The 24,866-nt window shown below is 38.2% G+C and overlaps 1 protein-coding gene across 3 annotated transcripts in view; it reads left to right on the forward strand.

Moving 5' to 3' along the window:
• Positions 1-24,866, forward strand: part of ARID4B (AT-rich interaction domain 4B) — an 84,813-nt gene that overhangs the window by 57,598 nt on the left and 2,349 nt on the right. For all 3 annotated transcript variants that reach the window (XM_003640986.6, XM_004935477.5, XM_046939486.1), the window contains exons 16-23: positions 250-422; positions 9,567-9,815; positions 16,649-16,733; positions 17,558-17,750; positions 19,407-20,615; positions 22,267-22,380; positions 22,958-23,173; positions 24,329-24,475. In XM_003640986.6, coding sequence (XP_003641034.4) covers positions 250-422; positions 9,567-9,815; positions 16,649-16,733; positions 17,558-17,750; positions 19,407-20,615; positions 22,267-22,380; positions 22,958-23,173; positions 24,329-24,475 — 2,386 coding nt within the window. The remainder of the gene's footprint in view (positions 1-249; positions 423-9,566; positions 9,816-16,648; positions 16,734-17,557; positions 17,751-19,406; positions 20,616-22,266; positions 22,381-22,957; positions 23,174-24,328; positions 24,476-24,866) is intronic.

Below are 24,866 nucleotides of genomic sequence, written 5' to 3' on the forward strand. Positions count from 1 at the left end.
GTGTTTTAAGAATTGTGTGCTCATATTGTTGTAGTAAAACTACCTAGGAGACTGGATTCAACCAAGAGCCGTTGTACTTATGTTGAGAATTTCAAAAATAAAACCAGTGGAAATGCTGTAGTTTTAGAAAGAGCCCTAGAATCTGGTGCTTTCTTTTTCCCTTCACAATGACTCGTGCCTGTTGTTTTTCTGAAATCCTCTGAATTTTTATTTTTTCTGGTAAATTAACTGAGGGTTTTATTGTCTTAGGGAAACAAAAAAAATTTGCCAGATTCAGTGTATACGCAGCCCGACCAAGAAAAGGACTTGAATGTAATCAAAGCTGAAGATGAAACCAAATTAGAAGATAAAGAAGAGGAAAAGATTAAAGAAATGGAAAATCCTACCATAAATGCAGAGGCTGACGAAAAAGACAAATCAGGGTAAGTTACTCTGTAATCAGATAATGCATATGATGTGTGCTCATTAACTTTACTCTTGTAATTTGAACCTCAAATCAGACCTCCCTGCTGTGATTAGGCTCCTATTTTCTGGAGACTTGTGGGCTCCTATCTTTCACATGGTTAGTGCTCCTAAAGTTAGTGAGTCTAATTAAAAATATGTAATCACTTTTGAAAGAGCTTTATCTGAGGCTTTTAAAAGATCCAGGCCAAAATGTTTGCAAGCTGAACAAGCGGTAGAATGTATAAATCTCACTGAAGACAAAAATGTTGCTGTCATTATGAATAGTATTTGTCTGTTTAATTTGCTTGCTAGATTTTGTTGTTGGACAGTGGTGTCATTTAATAACAGGAAGTAACAGTAACACCAGGAAGTATTTGGTGTCATTTAGTAACAACTTCCCCACTGAGCAGAGATGACACTTGCAGGAGACTCTGTGCAGCCCTTAAGATGTGCAATTTTCAAAGCAGGAGATGAATTACTTGGCCCTGTGCATCCTTAATACTAACGTGGATGAAATGTGCACAGTTGACTTCAGTTATAGAGCTGACAACTTCTCACATTTCAGTGGAAAAAAAATAAAAAATAAAACTGGACAGCCAGATCTTGAAAAACAAAAAACCAACCGTAGAAACAACGAAGTTTAAAACAGCCCATTGTTATCACTGATCCATGGGGTAGTAACAGTTCATATTCTTAGAATTAGAAGCCTTGTGCAGTATGATTTCAAGTAAGAAGACATAGGTAGCTGTAATGGGTCACGTGTCAAAGGTCTGTTGTAACTGAGCATATTGAGTCTATTGTAACTGAGCATCTGTAACTGAAAACAGTACCGATGCTTAAAGGAGAAACTTTTTTTAAGGGGGAAAGCAGCTAATGGCACCTTACTCTTTCCAGGCAGTCTGAGTCTCAGGGATGTTCTATGTAGCTAATAGCAGCTGTTGCCTGACCACTAATTTCCTTGTTCATTGCACTGTTCCTTTGCTATATTTAGCAGATAAACTCTCTTCCATCTTAATATCAGCAACTGCTATTACTTATTCTGTCCCATTAAAAGTTTTAACAGAATGTTATAACTCAGTATGTTGATTTCCAAGTTCATTTGAAAAAGTTTTTCACTTTTCTTTTAAGCGTTTTGATTTCTGAAAGAATCCCCCTTTAAAATATCATACTACCTCATGAGCATCGTACAATATTAAAGGCTAATTTTATGATACTTTCAAAATATTTAACTGAATGTAAGGGAATCTTTGCACTGCTGAGAGAAAAGCAGTATTTAAAAAGATCCTTAAGTACTCTGTGTGTTATTGTGGTGTTATTTAGTACTTGTTTTTATTTGGAAATAAGAGTGGTTTAAAACTTATCACACTGCTGTAGAAAGAAAGTACAGCTATATGCTGCATTTGGTCTGCATACTTGTTTTGTTTATTATTATTTCTGATTCATGTTTGGGTTATTTATAACAATGAAAACATGGTGTTCTTTTAATTTTTCCTTCGTAAGACCAAGATGATGTTTCCCCTTAACTTTCCCCAATTCATCTGATGGTTAGACTTTTCTCTCTGCTTCTCTGTACTCATCCAGTAAAGACTACCATTATGCTGTTGCAATTCATGATTTTTTTGCATTTTTGTAGGAAGTTGCTTGGAATAGAATAGAAAACATAACTCTAAAAATAGATAGAGGTGATGGTATCATCATTTCTGGGAGTATATTTGCCTGGAGTAATGTAAACTTACTTAAATGAAAGGTTTGTAGCAGCTTGTAGTCTCAGCGTTTATAAGCATCATTAAGTACTGTAGTAGTGCTGTTGGCTTAATTTCTTCTGCTGTTTTTCTAGAGGCTGGTAGGATTTTGTACTTCCTATAAGCTGTAAAGAATTCAAAAACGATGCTAACATCCTAAATACTTGAAAAAATGATTATGGTGTACCTTTGTGGTATAAACACCATGATGCTTTTGTGAGCCCCTCCCCTTATCTGAAGGGAAAAATGTGTTGAACTAACATACAAATGGAAAAAAGCTAACATACAAAGCTAACATAGAACCTGTAAAATGCATTTTTATGGATTGAAAGTTAATCACACAATACCACTGCAGACTTTTTTTTTTCCCTCAGTCTACTCCTGAAATTGAGTTTTAAAATATTGACCATCTGTCTTCCACAGTGCTAACCAAATAGCCAGTCAAATGGAATCTAATATTACATGAGGCAAATTCATAGAGCTGCTCTTTGAACTTCTATCTCTAGGAATTATATCCTGTAGATACGTCTTCATGTAGCATCTTTTCATAGAGATGCAAGAAGACAGAAAGACTTCAGGGTTGTGTGCAGAATGTGTTGGACGGACAGGAGCAAATTTGCATCTTTGTAATCTCAGGATGCACTGCTGGAAACCTGAGCTGTTTTTTATTTCCAGAGGCTTTGTTTCTGCAATGCCATGCATCTCAACCCCTTCAGATAGCAATTGCTCCCATGTTACCCCAGTGGGCCCTTCTGCACGGAGTTCAACAATATGATAAATGGGAAGGAAACCTGAATATGGTTCTTTTTCTCTTCCCTGAGTGTCAGTATCTTAGCTACCTGAGTATCTGTGCACTGAGAAGGGAGCAAGAGGCAGCTTGCCTCTTGTTCTGTATGTTCCTGTATATGCTTTTCTTGTTTTGGCATGGCCTGGGGAAGATGCATGTGCTATATCCTGTTTTCTGCAGTTCAGTCTTTAAATACTATGAGAAGGCTGCCTTCATGGTCAGCTGCTTTTGGATGGCTTTAGGAGATGTATTGCTACTTCCTGTAATGTGTTACTTCTCATGGGTCTGTCCCAGAGGGATCTTTACCAAAATGGTTTTGTAAAACTCGTCTTTTTCCCTGATATATGTTCTTTCTTAGCCAGTAAGTAAGAAAGCTTAAGATCTTCCTTTCTAAGTTCCTGGTAAATTTGTTTCTGGAGTAATGGTCTTTGGATGTAGCTTGCCATACTTGGCACAGTTTTTCTTCGTAGCTGCTAACGACAAGCTATTGTAACTAACCCAAAGGCTTGAGTCAAAGCCAACAAATTTAAAGGTAAGAGTTGCTTTGCTGCACCACGAGCTTTCTAGACAGTGTAAAGTGAGCGTGCTCTGAAGAGGCTGAGGCTAGAAGCCTAGTGGAGTTGATTTTAAAAAAAATTATACACTAATGAAATCAAGAGTAAGAGTTTGAAAATTTAATGATGCAGTTTATGCACTGAAGGGCAGGTTAATTGCTAATTAGCAAATATTAGCAAGGAACTTTTCCTTTCAGGTGATTAACACCAAGTGTGTATTTTTCCTTTTAATGTTTAAAGCATCTGAGGCAGGTGGGCCACTACATAGACTGAAAGATTAAGTGCTCACAATCAGGAAGACAATTACTGTTTAAAAGAGAAGTTGCATTGGACTTGTATGTTGGTAGTGCTTTGATTTTTAAGATGACAAAGCAAGTTGCTTGCAAGTGATCTCAGTTAAGGTACTGTGAGGTTGCAAGAAGCTTTGTTCTGGTGTTTTCTTCCTCTTGGCCAAGGTGCTGCCTTAACTCAACATCCAGGGGAGGCTGCCAGCGTAGGGTCTTTAGTCTGCTCCTTGGCACTGTGCTGTCACTTCCAGTACTCAAAAACAATTCTCAGTGTTAGGAAGCTTCCTAGATTTTTTTTCTTAAACTGTTTGCTTTTTGGTTTAATCCAAGGAATGCATGAACAGTTGTTCTAAAATATGATTTAAAAACCTAGATGCTTCTGGATGAACACGGCTGAAAGACAGGTCTTGTCTATTCAGTTTCCTGGGAATTGGGACCATCCTGTTGTGACAGTATCAAAGGGATAAAATTAGAAGCCTCTTTGACTCAATCTTTAACTGAGTTAAACCATTCACATACATACAAAGAAGAAGCCTTAATCAGTGATATGTTATACATTATTAAAAGCATTGGAATAGTATTTTCTTCCCTGTAAACAGTGGAGACGGGAGCTAGGAAGAATGAAAGCTGAAGTGGAGAGCTAAGTTAGGATGGCCATCGGTTCATGTTAAGGGTTTCTCTGTTGTTTACCACTCTGGTAAGGTATGGGTAGGGTGACTGCATGCTATGCTTGTGATGGCTTTTATTTGTACAAGAGAGAAATTTTCTGGGAACACTCGATGGGGATTTTCTGAAGGTGATTTACAACAAGATTGTATAATAGTCAGGTGCTCTATTTAACCTCCTGCAGATAACAGGTTGTTAGAGGCAGTGCTCTCTCATCTGCTCTAGTGATGAATCAAAGCTGTGTTGCGGTGAATGTAAAATGATAGGAGGAAGGTTGGAATGTTTTGGAGAGGAGCTTTGCTCTGGGAGGCATACCTTAGCTTCTAGATTGATGTTGAGAAGTATATATTGAGATAGCTTTCTCTGATCTGATTTAGGTTTGTATGGAATTGCTTATTTAGCTTGGCAGAAGGCAGACAAATCCATCTTGTTCATTGCACAGTTGGTGTGAACATCTGTTCTGGATCTTAAACTGCTGATGTATACGCAAAAAAGCAGTGTATTTATGTAGTTTCATTTATAGGAACATATTTCTGTGCTGTTACTGCAATGCATGTTATATTTGTATATTCCAGCTGCCAATTATAGTGAGAATGAAGTTTTTCTGTAGTCATGTTTTGAGAAACAATGTCTGATTGTTTTCTTCTTAATGTAGAGTATGCAGTGATGCACATATCTGTGTATTGCCTGCTTTTCATACTGCAATAAACTGCTAATGGCACAGTAACAACATGGATAGTGGCAGTGTAAATGCACTGCTCTGAAGCATGCCTCGTCTTAAACAGGAGGGAGGCTTCTCTGATATGGAAAAAGTGGTTCCGTCATCACGCCTAGCTTATGGTCACTGTGGAAGCTATTAACCATGGTAGTGTCACTGAGATGAATGTGCATGGGTGGAGCCCTTAACCATTCATCAAACAGGAGGTGTTCTCATGCTGTGTAGGAACCCATGCCATAAAAATGAAAAGTGCTGCATTCCTCAGCCAGGCTTCTGGGCCATCCATTACCCCTTCAGTGACTCAAAGTTCCTTAAAAACTTGGCTGAATGATTAGAAGCAATAACTTGAGGTTTTTTTCATTTGTCTTCTCCATGGCAGTAGAAGAAAATACCTTTCGTAGGATGTGCTTGCATGGCTGAAGCGTGCTGACGTCTTCCCTCTGATGTGATTCAGATCAAGTTTGTGCTTCTCCTCTCCCTTAGAGCAATGGGCCCACAACCATGTGCTTCTTCAGAGTTTCTTTGGATATATACAGAAGCCTTTGGACCTTAGAGCTTTATTTTAGATTCTCTTTACAACTCCACAGTGAAGAAGAACGTTGGTGGATTTTTTTTTAGTTTTATTAATATTACTAATTAAACAGAAGAGTCTAGTGTTGTGGCATAGATACAGGTCTTAATGGCTCCTCTGCCTTAGAACTTCAGGGCTTCTCAATACAGCTGTAGTTGAAAAGTCAAAGGATGGAGGAGACCTGATGTTTTCCAGCTCTATACTGTGGTGAAGCAGAGGTTAATTAATACTCCAGGATGAGAAAAAAGCAGAGGGGGGGGGGGGAACAAAAATAGAAGCTAATTGCTGAATCTAAAGCGTCAATTACACTGAAGTTTATTTCTGCTAGTGATTCAATTAACTGTAATGACTTAATTGAAGCAATAATTGAAATAATCTTGCTTCCTCAAGTTTTAGAATAACCCTGAAAAATACTGCGTTTGCTGTCTCACCTGCCGTGTGCCCCAGCATGGTGTCAGAAGAGCATTAGCACAGGGCTGGGGTTGCTGCACGACAGGGATCCTGGGAGGCACGGCTGATGTTCTGGCTCTCAGCCTGCCTTGTGGTTTTACCTGAGCTTTGGGAGGATGCTGTGGTTTGTGCCACCGATGAGGAGGGGGGAGGGATGAGATAAGTTTGCACGTTACTGCAGCTCCTTTCATGGTGTAATAGCACGTGCTGTTTCATCTATTAACATGATTGTTGTCATACTTACCCGTGCTAGGGGTTTGTTGGTTTACATGTTTATACTGAGTGAGAAGTACCTGCTACATGTGCTTTTTTAACTTTTTAACACTTGATTTTTAGCTTCTTAACTCTTTCAGATTGCCTTTGGGATCTAATGGTATGCAGTGATTGTACGGTCTGAACACGTGAATGATTTTGCTGTGTTTCTAACAAGCATTGCTGCATTCCAATTCATAGTTCTGCTTCTGAAGGTTTATACTCCCATTCAGCAGGAGATAGGGTGAGGGTATTCCGTTATCCACAGTTGTAAATGGAAATGCTGCTTTGTCCTCCCAGTAAGCTTTCTGGTGCTTTTTGGATTTCTGGGACACAGCTACACTTGTATTCCTGTGTCTCTTATACAGTGTGCATACACATCAGCTGCTGCCTTCCTTCATCAGCTGCTGCTTGGGCCATTCATGTTCTTGCAGCTTTGTGGCAAATGCTGCTCAGTATCTTTTATTATTTATTTGAGTTGATAATTATTGTCTGCTATCAAGAGGCTTGTTTCCCTTTTTTTAATGGGATTTTGACTAAAGAGCATTAAAGAAATTGGATATCGTCATGCAAATATAAATGGACAGATGAGGTTATTGCTGTGCATGCTGGATGTCTGCAATCACAGTTTTCTCTTACAAACCTCTGCTTCACGGCAGTCATACTTCTTCATCTGCACTGCCAGGTTTGAGCTTTCTATGGCCTTATAGAACAAGATATCTTTTCTTCTTGCAACCGTTGGAATGTACTTTATTTGTTTCAGGAGCTGTGTGAGTACACAGATTTTTCTGCTCCAAAAGGATGAACGTTCCTTGCTTTTGTTTGGCTCCCTTGCATCTCCAGCTTATGATCACTAACCAGACAACTCGCTGGAACAGTCCTTAAAAAATTGCAACCATCTCTGCTTCTATTTTGCCTTTGCTTCCAACATTTCCCTCTGCCTATGTACAGTTTATTCTCCACATCCACTACACCATCCAAGTTAATCAAGTTCTCGGTGAGAGTTTCACATGTCTTCCAGAGAAGTCCTGGTATTGTCATGAGTCTTTAGTTAAAAACAAAACAAACAAACAAAAAAGATGTTGAGACACCAAGAAAGTCATGGAGTATTAAAGTGAGAGAGACTCCTACCTTCCAAAAGAGTTACTGGCCCCATAATTGCCAGCCTCTGGAAAACCCTGCATCTTAGAGCCCTGCATTCAAGGATTGTACCACTGGTCCTTGAAGAGCAATAATAATGATGATAACATATAGTAAACCTTGTTTTTATTGCAGTTCTGGAAAGTCTTTTCAGTAGTGGAAAATCACAAGCTTGTCTTGATCCTGGAGCAGTGTTGGCACTTTGCTTTTGAATGACAACAAATGTTAAGCTGAAATTAGCAGGGATCTTTGATTTAGTGCAGCAGAGTATCATTCAGGAGCATTCAAATTACTGGCTGATGTTTTCTGCTGTAGAATTCTGTTCAGGAACTCTTATTACAGCCTGTGAGGAGCTTTAGTAGTGATTTCTTTGGGAAGTAGATTTGGCCACATAGTGTATAGTGGGAGAGCTTTCAAAGGTTTCTCATTTTGTATTGCAGTTTTTAGCTCCATAGCAGGGTACCCTTCTCAAAGTATACAACTAAAAAATTTGGCTTTATAGAACAAAACTGGACCATGCAGCAGAAAACCTGCATGAATGGAATATGTATTTATTTATTTATTTTTACTAATGATGTAGTTAATACACAGAGAGGGAATTCTAGCATTTGTCTCATGGTGTATGTGTATATGGCAACATTCATTTCTGAAGTAATTTCATTACGTTACTGTGGTTATGCCAGAGCTGAATTTGGCTTAATGTTTTGAATTCTTTTGAGCTGTTTAAGTAATAATTAAATAATAATATTGCCATTTCTAATAAGCATTTGGATAGTAAAAATGTTTTTTCATCCTTTTGCAGAGGTGAAGCTCAGTTTGGTCATTTTCTACTGAAAATGTCATGGAAAGATTTAGATTACAGGCTTCTGTATTTGTGAGGTTAACTTAAACGTAGGTGTGAATCAGACTTGGAGCAGCACCTACCTCCCCTTACCCAGTTTGTAACACATCCAAATGCATCTGTTCCATGCACCAAGTTTTAAATCATTATTGTTCTGTAGTTATTGCAAATTTAATAAGAGGCCATGATCTGTTCTGTGTTGCACAGATGGGATTAGGGTTGTGTAAAGGCCAATAATAATAATTGGTAAAGTGATTTAAGATTAGAAGATACTTTCCCCGTTAACTTTTGTACTTTGCTTCCCTAATCTGGTTGCAGATTATTTCCAGAACTGCTGAGCAGCCCATGCGTGCCACTGGCAGGACCAGCAAGTTCTTTGAGTTCTTAATGCTTCTGAAAGTTGGTCTAAATATCTAAACAAGTATTTAGAATTGGCTCACTTTTGAAAACAGTGGACACCTGCAATAACTAAATGCAAGTTTGATTTATATTTAGGAGACTATTTGGATGTGTAATTGATGAGGAATGACAAGGTTGTGAATTAGTGCAGGTTTCTTGAGTTGCTAAAGAATCTCATATACTGTTTTGGGGTTTTCCTGCTTAGTGTTTTTTTTTCCTTTTTTCCTTAATATCTGGTTGCACTTCAAAATATTAGAGAGAATTGATTATAAAAGAGCAAGGATCTTTTGGGGAAGTGAGTTTCAAGAAGTGCTTGTAAAAACTTGTAGGCTAAAAAATGGAGTATAGGAAATTTTCTTTATATTGAGAAGGACGAGTTTGACTAAAAAAAGATGCTTAAAGGGACTTGCATGAAGGATCGTAAAAAGATGAGTTTGAACAACTTCTGCTCAAACAGATTTTGATGGATGACATCTTTTTCTTTAGATTTTCTTACGGGCAAGTCATTTTTGCACCATACTATCACTGGATTTTGTGTGTATTGCTATATCCCATTTTACTGATATTAATTGCACGTAGTGCAGTTTCGCATAGTTGGAGCCTGCTGTTTCCCAGTCTCTAATGCATCCACAATATTTATCAATATATGTGGTTTGGAACTAAAAAGCTTATCAAGTATCTCATATTAACTCTACAATTTTTTAAACCTTTCAAGAGATGACACGAATAAGGAAGAAGATGAAGATGAAGAAGAAGCAGAGGAGGAGGAGGAAGAGGAGGAGGAGGAAGAAGACAGCAATAACATTGAGGAAGAAGAGTTTGAATGCTATCCACCAGGCATGAAAGTCCAAGTGCGGTATGGAAGAGGGAAAAATCAAAAAATGTATGAAGCTAGTATTAAAGATTCTGACATCGAAGGTGGAGAAGTCCTTTACTTGGTGCACTACTGTGGATGGAACGTGAGGTAACTTGAGTTTTAGTTAGTGAATGCTTCTTGAATTACAACTAAAATACACTTGAGTACTTTGAAAAACTAAATGAATACAGAGATCTGAAGTCCTAAACTTTCAGTATTGGTGTTCTGTGGAGGGCATTGTACTGTATGAAACTATTAGATTTCTAGCATCGTAAAAATGCAGAACTTTAGTTATTTAGAAAATCATCTTAAAATGTCTTGCTCAGGGAAGGCTTTCTTCGCTGTTTTCTTACTTTTAGATCTCCCCATACAGCAAGAGACAGCCCACTCTTTCATGAATTCCTCTTCTGGATCTCTTAAACCAATTTTTTTTCTCATGCAGTATTTGAGTAGTGCACTTAACCGAGTCTACGCACACGCTCTTCTCAGAGTAGCAGAGAGTATGTTAGCAGTCTGCTATATAACAAGAGAAGTACAAGATTCTTGATGGCAAATTAGTGTGCAGCAAATAATTGCATTTCTTTCAGGTCCAATTTACCACCTGTCCCCAGCAGCCTCATGCTTACAAACAAAACTCTTCTTAGCCCACTGGCTTCTTATGCTTTTCCTAATATATTTCAGATTATGTGCTTTTTAATGTCTTTAATGTAGCACTAATAGAAATAAATTGAAGCATTAATATTTTTTTTTGCCATTTAAGACTCTTTTTGCAATTAAAAACTTGACAAAACTTTGACAACAGCAGAGAAAGCTAAATGTTCTTAGTGCCTTTTAAGCCAGTTACCCAGTCTTCTGCTTTTTTCCTGTGTCAGTGTATCTGCTCATTCTCCTCAGCTATCATCTTTAAAACTTCATTACTGTGTTCACAGAACTTTAAAAAAAGAAAAAAATGTCAGCCCACAGGTACCTGAGGCTATAGTCCTTTTTTTGTTGCTGTTTCTTTTTGTTCTTCTACTCTTCCAGAAAGTCTGAGGCTCTTATCACCTACTGCCATCTGGACTTTACCATCCTGCCTCTGACCAAGGGGGCAGGACAGATCTCATTCATTCAGTGCTAGCAATATGTGCTAGCAAAAGTCATGGTTGCAGATGACTTTTCTCTCCCTCCCTTGAACATACTTCTTTGTGTCTATGTCTGGTGATTTCCAGGTTCACTGCTGAGGAGTAACGTCTCAGTATTGCAGGTTTTCACAGCAATCTTTTGTAGATTTTTGATCTACGGGTGTGTTGTTCTACAGCAGTATGGTCTTTCACATACACTGATTTCGGGCAGCATTTGTAAGTGTTGTGGCAATGAAGTCTGAGCCTTAAAATGACCAAATAGAGGGAGATGCAGCCTGTTCAGGGTAGGATTTTAAGTGATGCAGTTCCTTCATTAGGGGAAGTATTTGAGTTGATGAAATTTGCACCGTACTCACTAAGAATGATCACCCCGAGGTTTTATTTGTTTTAGGCTTCTGTTTTGGAATTACTGTGTAAACATAGAAGTTATTTTCCTCTTTAGAGTAAATATTAAATCCATGCTATGATGTGGGATGATGAGAGTTTCATTTAAGCAAAGCCATTTTAAGAATGAAGAGCAGGTAGAAGTGAACCTTCATCCTAGGGAATCCAGTGTCCTGGTTATCAAAGGAGAAATCAGAGTCCTGTTCTTTTTTTTTAAACTCTACATTACTCTACATTACAACTCTGTATTTTAAACAAATACACAAAATAATATCAGAGGCATTCTTTCTGTGACTACAGTATATCTAATAAGAAAAGCACTTTTAGTAGTTTGTACTCGTTTCAGAAGTCAAGAGTCTTTCTTTTTTTTTCTGGCAGCAGGACTTGCATTTATTTTCTTGGGATTCCAGAAGAGCCCTCTGAAAGGGGCTGGGAGACAGGATTATTTTCACTGAAAATATACCAGTGATGGTGATTTAGCTCTATGGGACTGTGTCTGGACTCTGTTAAATATGGCTAATTTATTTCAAGTGAACTTATTTAACTTTTGGCATTTGACAGTAAGTCTGAGCTTAAGACAGCATCTGAACACTTTGATACTTTAGTATTATAAAGACAAGTCTTGTATGATACGATGTGATAACTTGATCTGCCTTTCAGTCACAACCTGGAAAAGCAATTGCTTTACTGGGGTAGGTTGCAATTGCTTCTTCTCCTTATTTGTTATAGCTGTGTTCCTTGCTTACTGTGCTTAGTGGGGCAGGGGCTGTAACAGTAGGTCGGGGAGTATACTGAGGTCCAGGGAATTCTTAATTACATCTGCCTTCTATCCCTTAAAATCAACGTTCCTGTTTACTTCCTGGATAATTGTGTGTACATGTGCTTTGGTGTATTTGGAATGGTATTTGGTAGATTTGATATTTAGCCTTATTTATTATGCTTGTCTAGAACCAGTGTCACCACTGCAAAACTTTGCCAGTATAGTGTCTAGAAGTATGGAGATGGAATAGACTTGGACCACAACGTGTAGCTGTGCTAAATGATCTTGCTGTTAGCTTGTGAATTTCAGGTGATACTCCTTTCTGATGAAGGTACAGAATGGTAGTGTGCAGTGAGGCTTGACTTGTAGCAAAAGGGAACAGTAAACATCTCTACCCTGGTAGAGCGCTATACATTATCACATTTTAGTCAGAAAGCTCTCATGTGAGAAACTGTATTTTGTTGCTTTCTAACAGGAACAGTTACATTCTCAATTATGCATGCTTCATATGAAATGAACTTCTCTGGAGCCCATGGTGCCATTTCCTTCTGTCATTGTTATAGCTTTTGGCTGCCAGTGTAGGTCAGAATTCATTGTTTAAGCTTTTGAGGTCTATTTTCTCTGCAGTACGTTCCCAGTGATGAAAAACAGGCAGCGTTTTCAAAATGGGATAGTAGCTTTACTTCTGTTAGATGGCACACTATCACAAGATATTCTTGAATATTCCAAGGGCTTAAAGCTATTTATTATTTTCAACTTTTTATTTTTAATTTCCTTCAGAAATATACATTTGAAAGTGTTACTTTTCATCTTGGTTTGTTGAAGCATTAACAGTATACAGATTTTGTACTTAACAATCAACCACTGAAGTTAAGAGAAGTTGTGCTGCCAGATTTTTGAGTGCTTCAGAGCAGTGTATGTCATAGAGGAGAATTATTAAAAACTAAGTAAATGGAAACCTAATAGTCCAAGATTAGGATGTCAGCCTAAATAACCTCCTTGTTTCTTTGATTGCAGCCACTGAAAACGTTTGATTCCTTCATGTTAGCAGATAAAGACAATATACCGGAACTTAGTGAATTTCCTAAGGTTTACTGGTCTCTTGTGATCACTTGTCTTCCTGGTCATATGTTATGGTTTATTTTAACTTGTGATCAGTATGTGTAGTTATCACAGAATCAATATGTATCTCCATGCAAAGCACCAGCTAGGTTTTCACTATATAACTGCATTTCTTCTTTCCTTCCTTCTTTCCAGTTCAAACCCAACTTTCTGGCAGGCATTTATTTTAACCAGTAAGGCAGGAAATTTTCACTACTTACTGGTTCAACTTTGCCTTCATTTCGTTTTAACGAAGAAGTCATTTCAGCTTTTTTAATGTGAAAACTTAAATATATTTATATAATAGATCATCCGTCTTGGTTCTCAAACAAATCTCTTCCTAAGACTCACTTAGGAACACATACCCTTCTTCCCCCATGCACCCTAGCTGCTTGCTCTTGGAAGCTGAGGTAGGCAAATGTAGAAGATGACACTTCAATACAATAACCTAGATCATTGGAAGCACGTACTTGTAATGAGGGACGAATAAATTCTTTCAGTTTTTCTGTTTTTCTTTTGCTTTGTGAGCAGACTGCCTACGGCAAGGTCAGTGATTAAATGAGACTTCAGTTTTACTATTTTAATAATGTACCCTTCTGTAAAGACTCTTGTCTTTACACATAGCATCTGCGTGCAGCTTGACACCTGATGCACTGCATGGCTTCCATGGTGCATCTCTGTCATACAGTAGAGGAAAATGTAATTCAGTCAGTCATGGTTAGCTTTGGGTGTATCCCTCTTGCAAGATCTGCTCAAGCTTGCTGAGAGTTGTCACAGCTTAGGCAAGCTACACATCTGACATGTGAGAATGAACATAGGCTGTGTGCTGCAGAGGAATGAAGAGTGGGTATCTGACTTCTCAGAGCAGGCTGCTGGGTTCTGTAATGCTGGAGCTTCCTGCAGGAGCTGCTGTTACTTTTATGGTCAGGAACAAAGCAGGAGATGTTCTGGCAAGGAACTGTGGCTGTCACAGATTTTCTATTTGTGCTTCTCTCAGGTGAGCTGTGACTACTGCTTCTGGTATGTAATGTTTTAAGACCCAGTGATGTCTACAGATAGGCAGTCATAAGAAACTTACTCCATCACTTCTGTGCTCCCCTGGTCTCTCAGTGGTGGGCCTAATGGGGAGTACAGGGCTGACTTCACGTGCAGAGCAGTCTTTGCATATGTGGAAGGTTGTATTCACTTGCAATATGCATTTCCAATAAGAAAACAGTTTTTTTTTATTATGACAACATAACAGGCAGAAAGGGCACTGTCAGAATAATTGCCTTTCCCTGTGCATTTGTCAAATCCTGGTGCAGGTCTCCTGCATGCATTTAGACCTAATGAAATCCTTTATTTATGTGGATTGCAAAGGCCATTTGGCAGTCTACTTAGCAATATTTCTTCATGTAAGCACATCTTTGACTTTAGGAAAGGCTACTTCAAATAGGGTTTCTCACAGTCCAACAGAAATAGTGTTGTTTTTTGGTTTTTTGCTTTTGTTTTTCCATCCAATCTTTCCATTAAAATAATGTGATACGTTTAGTTCCTCTAGGTATTTTTTCCACTTTTAATAACAGTCACCAGATTTGATGCCCAGATCCCTAACGCACTAAAGTGCTGCATCCTCCCTTCCCTATCCATTTATATCGTGGGAATCTGAGGATGCGTCAGTGTTCAGGGAGTGGCTGTGGAGTAGGAGGCAGCACAGCTTGCTAGCTGTGGTCTGAGGGTGAAGCAGGTATCAGTGCACAGCTACCAGCCCCTTGGTGTACTTCATTCCAGTCACATCAAAGGCCAGCAGGAAGGGCAGTGATAATCTTGCAGGTCTCAGTCACTTTGAAATGGGTACCATCTGCAGCCCACTGAGGATGCTCACATTGATATATATTAGCTCTGAAAGTTCCCTTCCTTACCCCATGTGCAACAAACTGCTCGTTCTTACTTGTTTGAGGTTGGTGCCTGGGAGGTTTTGTGCTTTAGGATGTGTGCAGCTGTATGTTTATCTAAAGGTGGTCCTGCAGTAAGGAGGGTAACATCATTCTTCAGAATTTGAGATGACAACTCTGACTTGAAACCATTTACTCTCATGAGGCCTAGCTCTGAAGAGTTTCATTTAGGTGTTGGATAGGTTCAGATTTCTATCCATGTACGTTTCACCTGCAAACAGTACCCTATCTGCAGCAGTATAGGTAACTCTTATCTTATAGGTATCTTATAGCTGTGGGATCTGTTGTTAATCTTGTGACTGGTGTTCCTGTTGTTGTTACTCAGTGGAAATTTAAAATAAATACTTTGGAAGTTTGTCAGAGACTACTGCTAATCTATAGAAAAATAATTTCTGCTTTCTGTGTTGTGTTTTGAAGTGTTTGTTTTTCACTGTATTATGTGAAATATGAGTTAAAAAAAAAACCAAAAACATTGTATTTGTTTTTGACATCCCTTGCTTAGATCTTGGAGTATATAGGAAAGTGAGTTGGAAACATATTCACTTTCTTTTTAACAGTAATTGTTTTTAACTTGTCAGTATTGTAGATATAATTGGCAGTAGTTGTGAAGAAGCTGAATTGGGCCTGTATCAGCAGGTGGTCAAATAAGGCTAGCTGCAAAGCCAGCATGGTGATGAGTACATTATGTTCTGCTCCATTCTGTACTAGTTCTTTGGGTGTGGTTTTGGTTGGCTTTTTTCTCTCCATTTTCATGTTTTACTTAAAGGACTCTATTTTTGTGGCTTTACACTAAGGCAGAAGTGAATAGATACTAATTTTCTAGCTGACCCCTTTCTTAATCAGATGGTTATTGAATTTACAGTTAAAGTAGGACAACAAATGATGCTTTTTACATTTTTTGTAATGCAAATTTGCACTGATTCTTGCAGTTTTTCAGAAATATGCAATGAAAATGGGAAGCATAGTTCTATGTGGAAAGCATATTCCTCCTGCTCAGAACATATTTCCTTGGTCTGATATTTGTATTTAACATGTGTGGCTTTAGGCAGTAACAGCATCTATAGTTTGATGCTGTTACTGTGTTTTTTGTCTAGTATCATTCTGATATAGCATGGAAAACCTGAACTGAAAATGAGTTGAAAAGTGGTAGTGTTAAGAGAGAGTGACTGAAGAGTTAGTGATCCCCAAGTGATAGTGACTCAACAGAGCACTTCAGCAGAGCTGGAAGGAGATCTTTGTTAACTTTAACATTATATAGTTGTGAGAATTTGTAGCTAAGGAGATGCAGCTTAGACACAAAGTACATCTCCTGTAGATTCATATAGAACACCTTTCTGGTAGTTTGTTTCACTGTGCAAATGAATCTCCTGTTCCATGCAGGCTGGGAAGTGTTAGCTTTGACTCCTGCCCACCAGTGTAAGGAAATGTCCTATATGCTCAAACATGTTAAGAATCGACCCTTAGCTTAAACTCTACATACTGAAAGCTATACTAATGACTTCTTTATTTATACTAATGACTTTTTTCTTTAACATCTAGTCTTTTTTTATATTGCTAATACTTTTCTTTTCCTCCATTAATTTATTTTATGAGGTGATAATCTGCTTAAAAACATAAATCTGTACAATTTTTTGTTTATAGGTATGATGAATGGATAAAGGCAGACAAGATAGTGAGACCAGCTGATAAAAATGTACCAAAAATTAAGCATCGAAAGAAAATAAAGGTAGTTTCTCTCCCTTCTCCCTAGTTCTTCCCCACCTTTGGTTTAATGTTTTCTTAAACTCTTCCCCCTACCCCTTTCCTTTGATAGGCCTACAAATGCATGACAGTAAAAGCTAAAACTTGTAATCAGTGTTATTCTTTCACTTAGAGGGTGTGGAGGGAAGCTTCTCTTTCCTATATCTCTTGTGAGATTTTATTTATGCTCTTAAAGAAGTGCCGTCAGTGGTTGGGAGCTGACTCCGGGACTGGAATTTGGGAGTTCCCTCTGCTGACTGGAGGGCAAATATATGAGTAGTCCACATGTATGTGACTTTCTTTAGAATTTTACCTCACAGCATTTCTTTCAAAAGTCACTCTCCTAAAACTGATGTTTAGGCCTAGATTATGGTACATTCTTTGAGTAATGGAAGGCCAGGAAGCTTTTCCTTCTGCCACAGATGTCAGCATGTCCCTCCTTTTCCCCAGTGTTGTGTTGCCTCTGGTATCTGAGTCTTGTTCCAGAGCTCTGTGCCCCATTGTGACAGTCAGAATCCTGCCCCACCCTGTGGCACCCATACCTACCTGCCGGTCTGACATCCAGTGGTGCCGTGGCAACACTGGCTGTGTTTGCTTTCCCGTTTGTGGTAGCATTGACTTCGTTCCCATCCTTGGTACAAATATTGCAGCATGGGTCATCGCAGAAAGGTATTTCTCATCTTTTAAACAAAGAGGGAAGCTTTGCTTTTCAGGTTGAACATTCAAGATAATTCTAAGCATGTCTTGACTGTATTCTATTTTAAGATATATGCTCAAAGTAAAGTGTTTTTAATCTTTTCTTTCACACAGCATAAAATTGACAAAGAAAAGGAAGAGAAGTATTCTCCAAAAAACTGTAAATTACGACGTTCATCAAAGCCACCCTTTCACAGCAGCACTTCACCAGAGACTGGGTCCAAACTTGATAGCACTGAAGCCAAAAATAATGAACAAGCTCCTGTCAAATCGATAGAAATTACTTCTATCATTAATGGGCTTCAAGGTACTGTACATTAACTCTTTGAATCCTGTAACAAAAAGTAACTAAACTACTTTTAAATGTAGTAAATGACAACGTAAACGATGTAACTGTGCACTTTTCAGTCTGGCCATCTCTTTCATTATGGCATCATCTTTAGAAATAAGCCTTGAACAAAAGCAGTATTCGTGTTTTCTGAAAATGGGTATTGCAGATTCAGCATACATAAAGCCTTAAGGACTGCATTCTTCTGGCATCTTTTCCTTTGATACACAGCCAAGCATTTTCCTGGGGTTCAGGAAAATTCAGGAATTTCATGGGGTTCTAAAAGCTACATCAATCTTTCTTTTGAAAACTTGAATTAATGAAGCTAGGTGTCGTATCAGCACATCCGCTGTTCCTAACTTTGCTTCCCACTTCGCATGCCTTTACAGCAGCACTGCAATAACTGGTTGCTTCTCTTCCTGGTTACTTCTCGTCAGTTTCCTTCATGCCTCCAGGAAAAAAAAGAAACAGTATACAATCTATGTAGTTTGGTTAAGGACTTGTGAAAGTTATGTGAATATAACAACCTTTCAGATGCTCTGATTTGGTAATGTTGGCTACTGGGTTTCATATTTATGGATGGAATAACAGTTACCGTAATCTTAAGCTTTGTTTCCTTAGGAAGATAGAAACAAAAAAGCAATTAGTTGTGTTGAATGTGACATTGTTACAGTTATTCTATAATCAACTTTTCCTTAGGAAAACACAACTTGATGCTTTTTAGTTGTGTACTACTCTCTTTGCTTTTCAGTCCACGTAGATTCATGCTGTGGGTTTAAACAACTTTTTTTCCTTGAAGGATGAAATGCTGTACTATGTTACTGTATTCTTCCACAATTTTAGAGCAGTTTGCTCAAAACTTTGCATGTCTTTTTTTTACTAAACTGGAATGAATAATACTTTTTTATTTGGCTTTCCTTTGAAGGGTACAGCAGACTAAACGAGTTGAGAGGAAAAAATGGTGGACCTGATTTTTTTTTTTGTTATTTTTATTAGTGGAGTTCTTTTGATTTCATAGTTCTGATCCACTATGGCATGGGAGAAAAGTATTTTACATTCATCTTATGTGCCAGACTTCAGAACTTTAAGCCATAAGGTCTACCATAAATTTTCAATTGGAAAATGCAAACAAAAATGGAAGTGTGTTGTAGAACTTGCTTTCAGATTGAGTCTTAAGGTAGAGATTAAGATCCTGTATATCTTAAAAGAAATTAATGAGAAAAAAAACACCTGAGATAACATTTCCCAAGTTATTTTGTTCTGTATCTCTTATCTGTCTGGCAGTATGCTCTTCTCTAAGCTAGCTGTATTTCAACAAGACTTCTTAAAAAAAAAAAGTAATAAAAAGAAAAGGTAATGAGAGCTGGTAATTGGGATAAGAGTAAAGCTTTGGTTTATCATGCAAAAGTTGATATTGTATGGGTTTATAACCAGTGCTATTTAAGTGAAGGCTGTAGCCCACTATGCGTCCTGGAGATATACGATATAATTTAGTACAATTTATAAATACAATTAAAATATGTACTACTAGAAATCCCTGTAGCATGTGATCATATCTATTCAGTTTTCTTTTGTTTTAGTATTTGTAACCAAGATCAAGACTAACTTTCTCATTTTATTTTTCTTTATAACTAGCTTCTGAAAGTTCTGATGATAGTGAGCAAGAAGATGACCAAAGTGCCCAGAACATGGATGCTGATGGCAAAGAGGAATCTCAGCACGAAGCTGTGAGCCAAGATAAAAGTGAGTTGTGTCTAAAAGAAGAACAGGACGGTTCATCCCTCCAAGAGGAAACTAAAGCTTTGACAGATACAGCAGTGCCCAAGTCAGGATCCAAGTCTCCTGAAAGATTGCGAAAAGAGATGGAAGAGTTATCTGAAGATACTGACTCTGATGGAGAAGATGAAGGCACCAAAAAGAAAAAGGATGTAAAAAAGGAGGTTGGGGATAAAACGGCAAAACCACAGGTAAAACGTGGTAAACGAAGGTACTGTGTTGCAGAGGAATCTTTAAAGACTGTGTCGCCTAACAGAAAGGATGAGAAGTCCAAAAACAAAGATTCCCTTAGTTTAGAAAACAGCAGCAACAGCTCCTCGGATGAAGACGAGGAAGACAAATCTAAGCTGAAAATCACTCCCACTAAAAAGTACAACGGATTAGAGGAGAAAAGGAAGTCTTTACGGACAAGTACTTTCTACTCAGGATTTTCTGAAGTGGCTGAGAAAAGGATAAAGCTTCTAAATAACTCTGATGAAAGACTTCAGAACACCAGAGCAAAGGATAGAAAAGATGTCTGGTCGAGTATTCAGGGACAGTGGCCGAAGAAAACGCTGAAGGAATTGTTCTCGGACTCTGACACTGAAGCTGCTGCCTCCCCTCCACACGCTGTGCCAGAGGATGCTGCAGCAGAGCAGCAGCTTCAGACTCTTGCAGAAGAAGACATTTCTTTGCCTAGCTCTGAACTTGAAAAACCTTTGCCATCTAGTGTGGATGTTAAACCTGTTGAGGAAAAAACAGCTGAAATGGGTGAAAAGAAAGTTGAATTTCCAAGCAGTGGCAGTAATTCAGTGCTAAATACTCCTCCTACAACTCCTGAATCGCCTTCATCTGTAACTGTTACAGACAGTAGACATCAGTCTAGTGTTGCTGTCTCTGAGACATTGCCACCAAATCAAGAAGAGATAAGAAGCATTAAAAGTGAAACGGATAGCACAATAGAAGTGGACAGTGTAGCAGGGGAGCTGCAAGACCTCCAGTCTGAGGGAAATATTTCTCCGACAGGTTTTGATGCCAGCGTCAGCTCCAACAGTAGTAATCAACCAGAGCCAGAGCATACTGAAAAAGGTAAAGGAAAGCAGAAACAGAGGTGTCTTCAACCTAATGTATCTTGTTGGGTTTTTTTGCATTGTAGGCGTATTTTCATTGTTATGGTTACACTGCAGGAAAATTGAAGGAAGCAGTAGCCAGCTCTCTACTTCAAATCTGTAGAAATGGCATAATCACCTACTGAATAAAAGATAATCTGCCAGGAAGCTTCTTGGCCTTTCAGAAATAATTTGCAGTAGTTTTAATGAGGAGTAAACTATATAAGAATCAAGTTTATACCAGAGGTGGCAATAGAAGCCTGGAATGAACTGTAACACTTCGTGTAGGGAAAACTTACTAGCAAGCTGAATGCATTTAAAAATACCTTGCTTGCAAGTAGATTTTATTGTTTCTCAACTTTACAGAGAATCAAAATTTTATCTGCTTATAGGGGAGAAGAACAGTGCCAGTTGTTGCACGATCAGGCAGCCATTTCAAGCTTCTTTAATAGAAAACAACAAAAAATAACAAAGCAAACAAATGAGGAAAACAAAACCTAGGCTGATCACAAGTGTTGATCTGATTAGCAATATTTCAGATGATTTTGCAGGCTGAAGCTCATGCTTTGAGACCACTAGAGTACAGGGCTTAAACACTGTTAACACTTGCATGTGTAATGTCAATATACTGTTTTTTAACTATTTGCTAGACTGGATCCAAAAGCTTTTTTGTGACACGCAGTGGCTGTTTCACAGCTCCATGAGAAGTATGGCTACTTCTAAAAGCCATTAACCCACCTGAAAGTAATTAATGAAAAGGAAAAAGTGTCTGAATATAATAAACCTGAATACAGAAGTGATTCATTCATCTCCACAGGTTTTATTTCTCTGTTGTATAAAAACAATAGTCTCAAAATACCTGACTGATTCTGGGTCTGTTGCATTCTTCCAAAAGAGCTGTTCAGTGTTCAAGGGAGAGTTTGAAAGGGGTATATTTGTAGCCCTCCGTAAATAAAGCCTGTATTACTTTGTCAATCTATAGATGTATAATCTGCTTTTTCCCCACTGTAGTTACAAATACCAGTAGGTATTTTTTCTTTGCTTTTTTCTATTTGTTTTTTTTTGCCTCATTTCTGTTGCCTGATATTTTTTAAATTCTAACTAAGGTTTTGATACATTCAATTAATGTAATCACTGATAACAAATTATAGTTTAATTTAGTTTCTCAGAGCTTCCAAGTGCAACAGTTTTTTTCCAACACGTTTCAGTTCCAGGAGTTCCTGATTTTTTTCCCAAACAAATGTATTCAGATAAGATGTACTATATTAAAAGAAGTCTGCGTATGCGTGTGTATATATGTGTGCATATATATGTACACATATATATGTTTATATGCCTATATATGCATATACACAGGATATATAAATTCCACGTGGTTCAAGAAGAATTCTGGTAATGCACTGAAGGAAGTTGCTTGCAGCCATCTGGTGTGCACTCTAACCAACAAACCATTTTCCATCTCTCTTTACCTCCTCTTTTCAATTTAAGTAGAAGGGTGAGCCATACTAAGTGTAGACAGGAACAGTTGTATTGCTGTTCAAGCTTAAGCTCTGAAGTGTTTTCCTGAGATTTTGAGACAAATACACAGAAGTGCAAGCATTTAATTCTTTAATTTTTTTTTCCAATTGCAGTCTGTGCAGGCCAAAAGAGGCTTAAGGATGCTCAGGGAGGAGGCAGCTCCTCAAAAAAGCAGAAAAGAAGCCACAAAACATCTTCTGTGAACAACAAAAAGAAGAGTAAAACTAGTAAGTACAGCAGCTCAGCGTGAAATGAAATGTGCACCGTTTCTTTTAACAGTGGTAGAAGAAGCCTGTTAATGGTGTATATAAATAATGCTCTCATCAGGGAATTCTTACTACTGTTTAAATGAAGAAACTACTTTTGCTGAATGCCAAAGTGTTTTTAAATGCCTTGTGTCATTTCTAGACCTATTTCTTAGGGGTGTTTAATAGCGTGTAATTCAGGAAGACTAAGAATAGTTAGATTTCACACCTAGTAGGTCTGGGATCTTTGTTACCACAGGAAGAAAAGAGATAGCAAGAGATAGCATTATGTGATGATCTCAAGTAATAGAAGAGAAACAGACCCGGATGAAGCTGTATTTCGTACTTTCTGCCAGTTCTGTGATCTTATTTTTAGGTACCAGTGATGTAAAAGTCAGTATGCTGAGCTTTAATGCTAGAAAATTGCATCATTTTAGGGTAAAAAAGATTTCGGTCAGATAAACTCCAAATGAAAATCAGCACAGGAGGAACTTCTGATAAGCTTTGCTTTGGGCTGAAAGGCTATTTGATTTTGTAATATGTTGTCTTGTTTCTTCAGCCAACAGCAGCGATAGTGAAGAACTATCTGCTGGTGAAAGTGTGTCCAAGACTCAGCCAGCAAAATTGGTTTCTACAGGCATGAAATCTCACCAAACCAAATCACTTTCAAGGACGCAATCTCCAGGAAAATGTGGGAAAAATGGAGAGAAGGATTCTGATCTCAAAGAACAGAATAATCGCTTGCCCAAAGTTTACAAGTGGAGTTTCCAAATGTGTAAGCATTTTCTTGAAAACGTACCTAATGTGGTCTTGAAATATAGAATATTTTCTTGTTGTATAAGTTTTTCGCTTTTTTCTTTAAAGTTACTCTAGCTCTACTTTGCTTCACTTTGTGATTAAATCCTGGTTTTAAAACATTTGCTTATTTTGCAATTCAGGAAATTACCTCTCCTGCTGTTCCAGTGCTCTTTTAAAAATGGCTCCTGTGTGACTTACCATTCTTGCTATCAGGTGCTTACCTGTCACAGGGGGCTTTCAGTGTTTTACTCCTCATTCTCTAGTTATTGTTCAGGCATTTCTAACTTCTTTCCCCTTCTGCTTTGCTTAAACAAGCCAAAGTATGTTTACTATTTCTAGTAGTAAGGGCTTTCAGCATGTTTGTGTCAGCTACAGGGACATGGAGCAGGCTGTGAGCATAGTATTGAAGGGATCACACGTTTAACTGGAAAACATCACAGCAGCTTTACTAATGTCTCACTGCTATAAGTGCAACTTCTTCATTGCCTGTGTGTGTATGCTATTGCAGAATTACAGTGGGAAGAGAGGAGAAAATGGGCAAAATGCTAAACGATTTAAGCCTCCTTCCTCAGTATTACAGTAAGCAAACAATGGAAAACTAATTCTCTTAAAACAAAGACTTGTTTTTAGCCCTCTCTCTCAGCATCTAGGAGTCTGTTTAGTCAGCAATAAATTTTCTCCTTAGTACCAACCATGGATGTGTGGAGAAATTCTTTTTTTTTTTTTTCCACTTTAAAAGGTCAAATTGAAACTGTGTGACATGAGTGATTTAAATTACTACTTGGAATTATCCATAATATCTCATTCAGTATTCACAGATGACCTTAATATATGTCAATTTCTGAAGTTCTCAGAGCGTTGTGCTCTGCTATTCTGTGCTCTGTCACAGAACTGCCTGAAGGCTGCCTTTCCTTACGTAATGCTGAAAGAGCTGGTGCAGCACATCATGCAGACACTCATGCTGAATTATTATTGCCAGCGGTGTTCCTTCATGCCCATGTTAGCTGCTTCTGAGAGATTGACTACATTTCCTTCTCCAGCCCTGAGTCCACAGCCCTTGAGTACTTCCTACTTCACTTCAATTGAGAAGAAATGCTGCAGTCCAGTAATTAACACACTGTTTACCTTGCAGCTGACTTGGAAAATTTGACCAGTGCCGAGCGCATAACCGTTCTTCAAGAAAAACTGCAGGAGATCAGGAAACATTACCTGTCCTTAAAGTCTGAGGTAGCTTCCATTGACCGGAGAAGAAAGCGCTTAAAGAAAAAGGAGAGAGAAAGTAAGTGTGGGAACTCCCTTTTCCTTTTAAAGGGCTAAATCACATATCATGCTATTAAGGTATCGATTGGAATTGGATAATTTATAGGAAGACGTGTGCCATTAGTTTGGCTTGGTTGTATGGTTGGTTGTTTTTTAACGTTGTATACAGTTTCAACTTTTGAAGGTACAGTTCAGGCGTGCGATGATAATCAACCCTATGTAAGGGAGGTGGGGAGACAGGCAATCTATTTTGTTTAGATAGAGCTTCTTTTTGTATGGGGGGGAAAGCATGATAAACTTCTCTAAGCTGTGAACGAACCATCTTGAGGTAATGAATAACTTACAGTACAAGTTGAAGACAAGTGCTAGCTTACTGGAGTATCTTTTGTGTGGCTGGTTCAAGATTTCCC

This window comes from Gallus gallus, chromosome 3 (assembly GCF_016699485.2).
Source record: "Gallus gallus isolate bGalGal1 chromosome 3, bGalGal1.mat.broiler.GRCg7b, whole genome shotgun sequence".
Classification (NCBI taxonomy): Eukaryota; Metazoa; Chordata; class Aves; order Galliformes; family Phasianidae; genus Gallus; species Gallus gallus.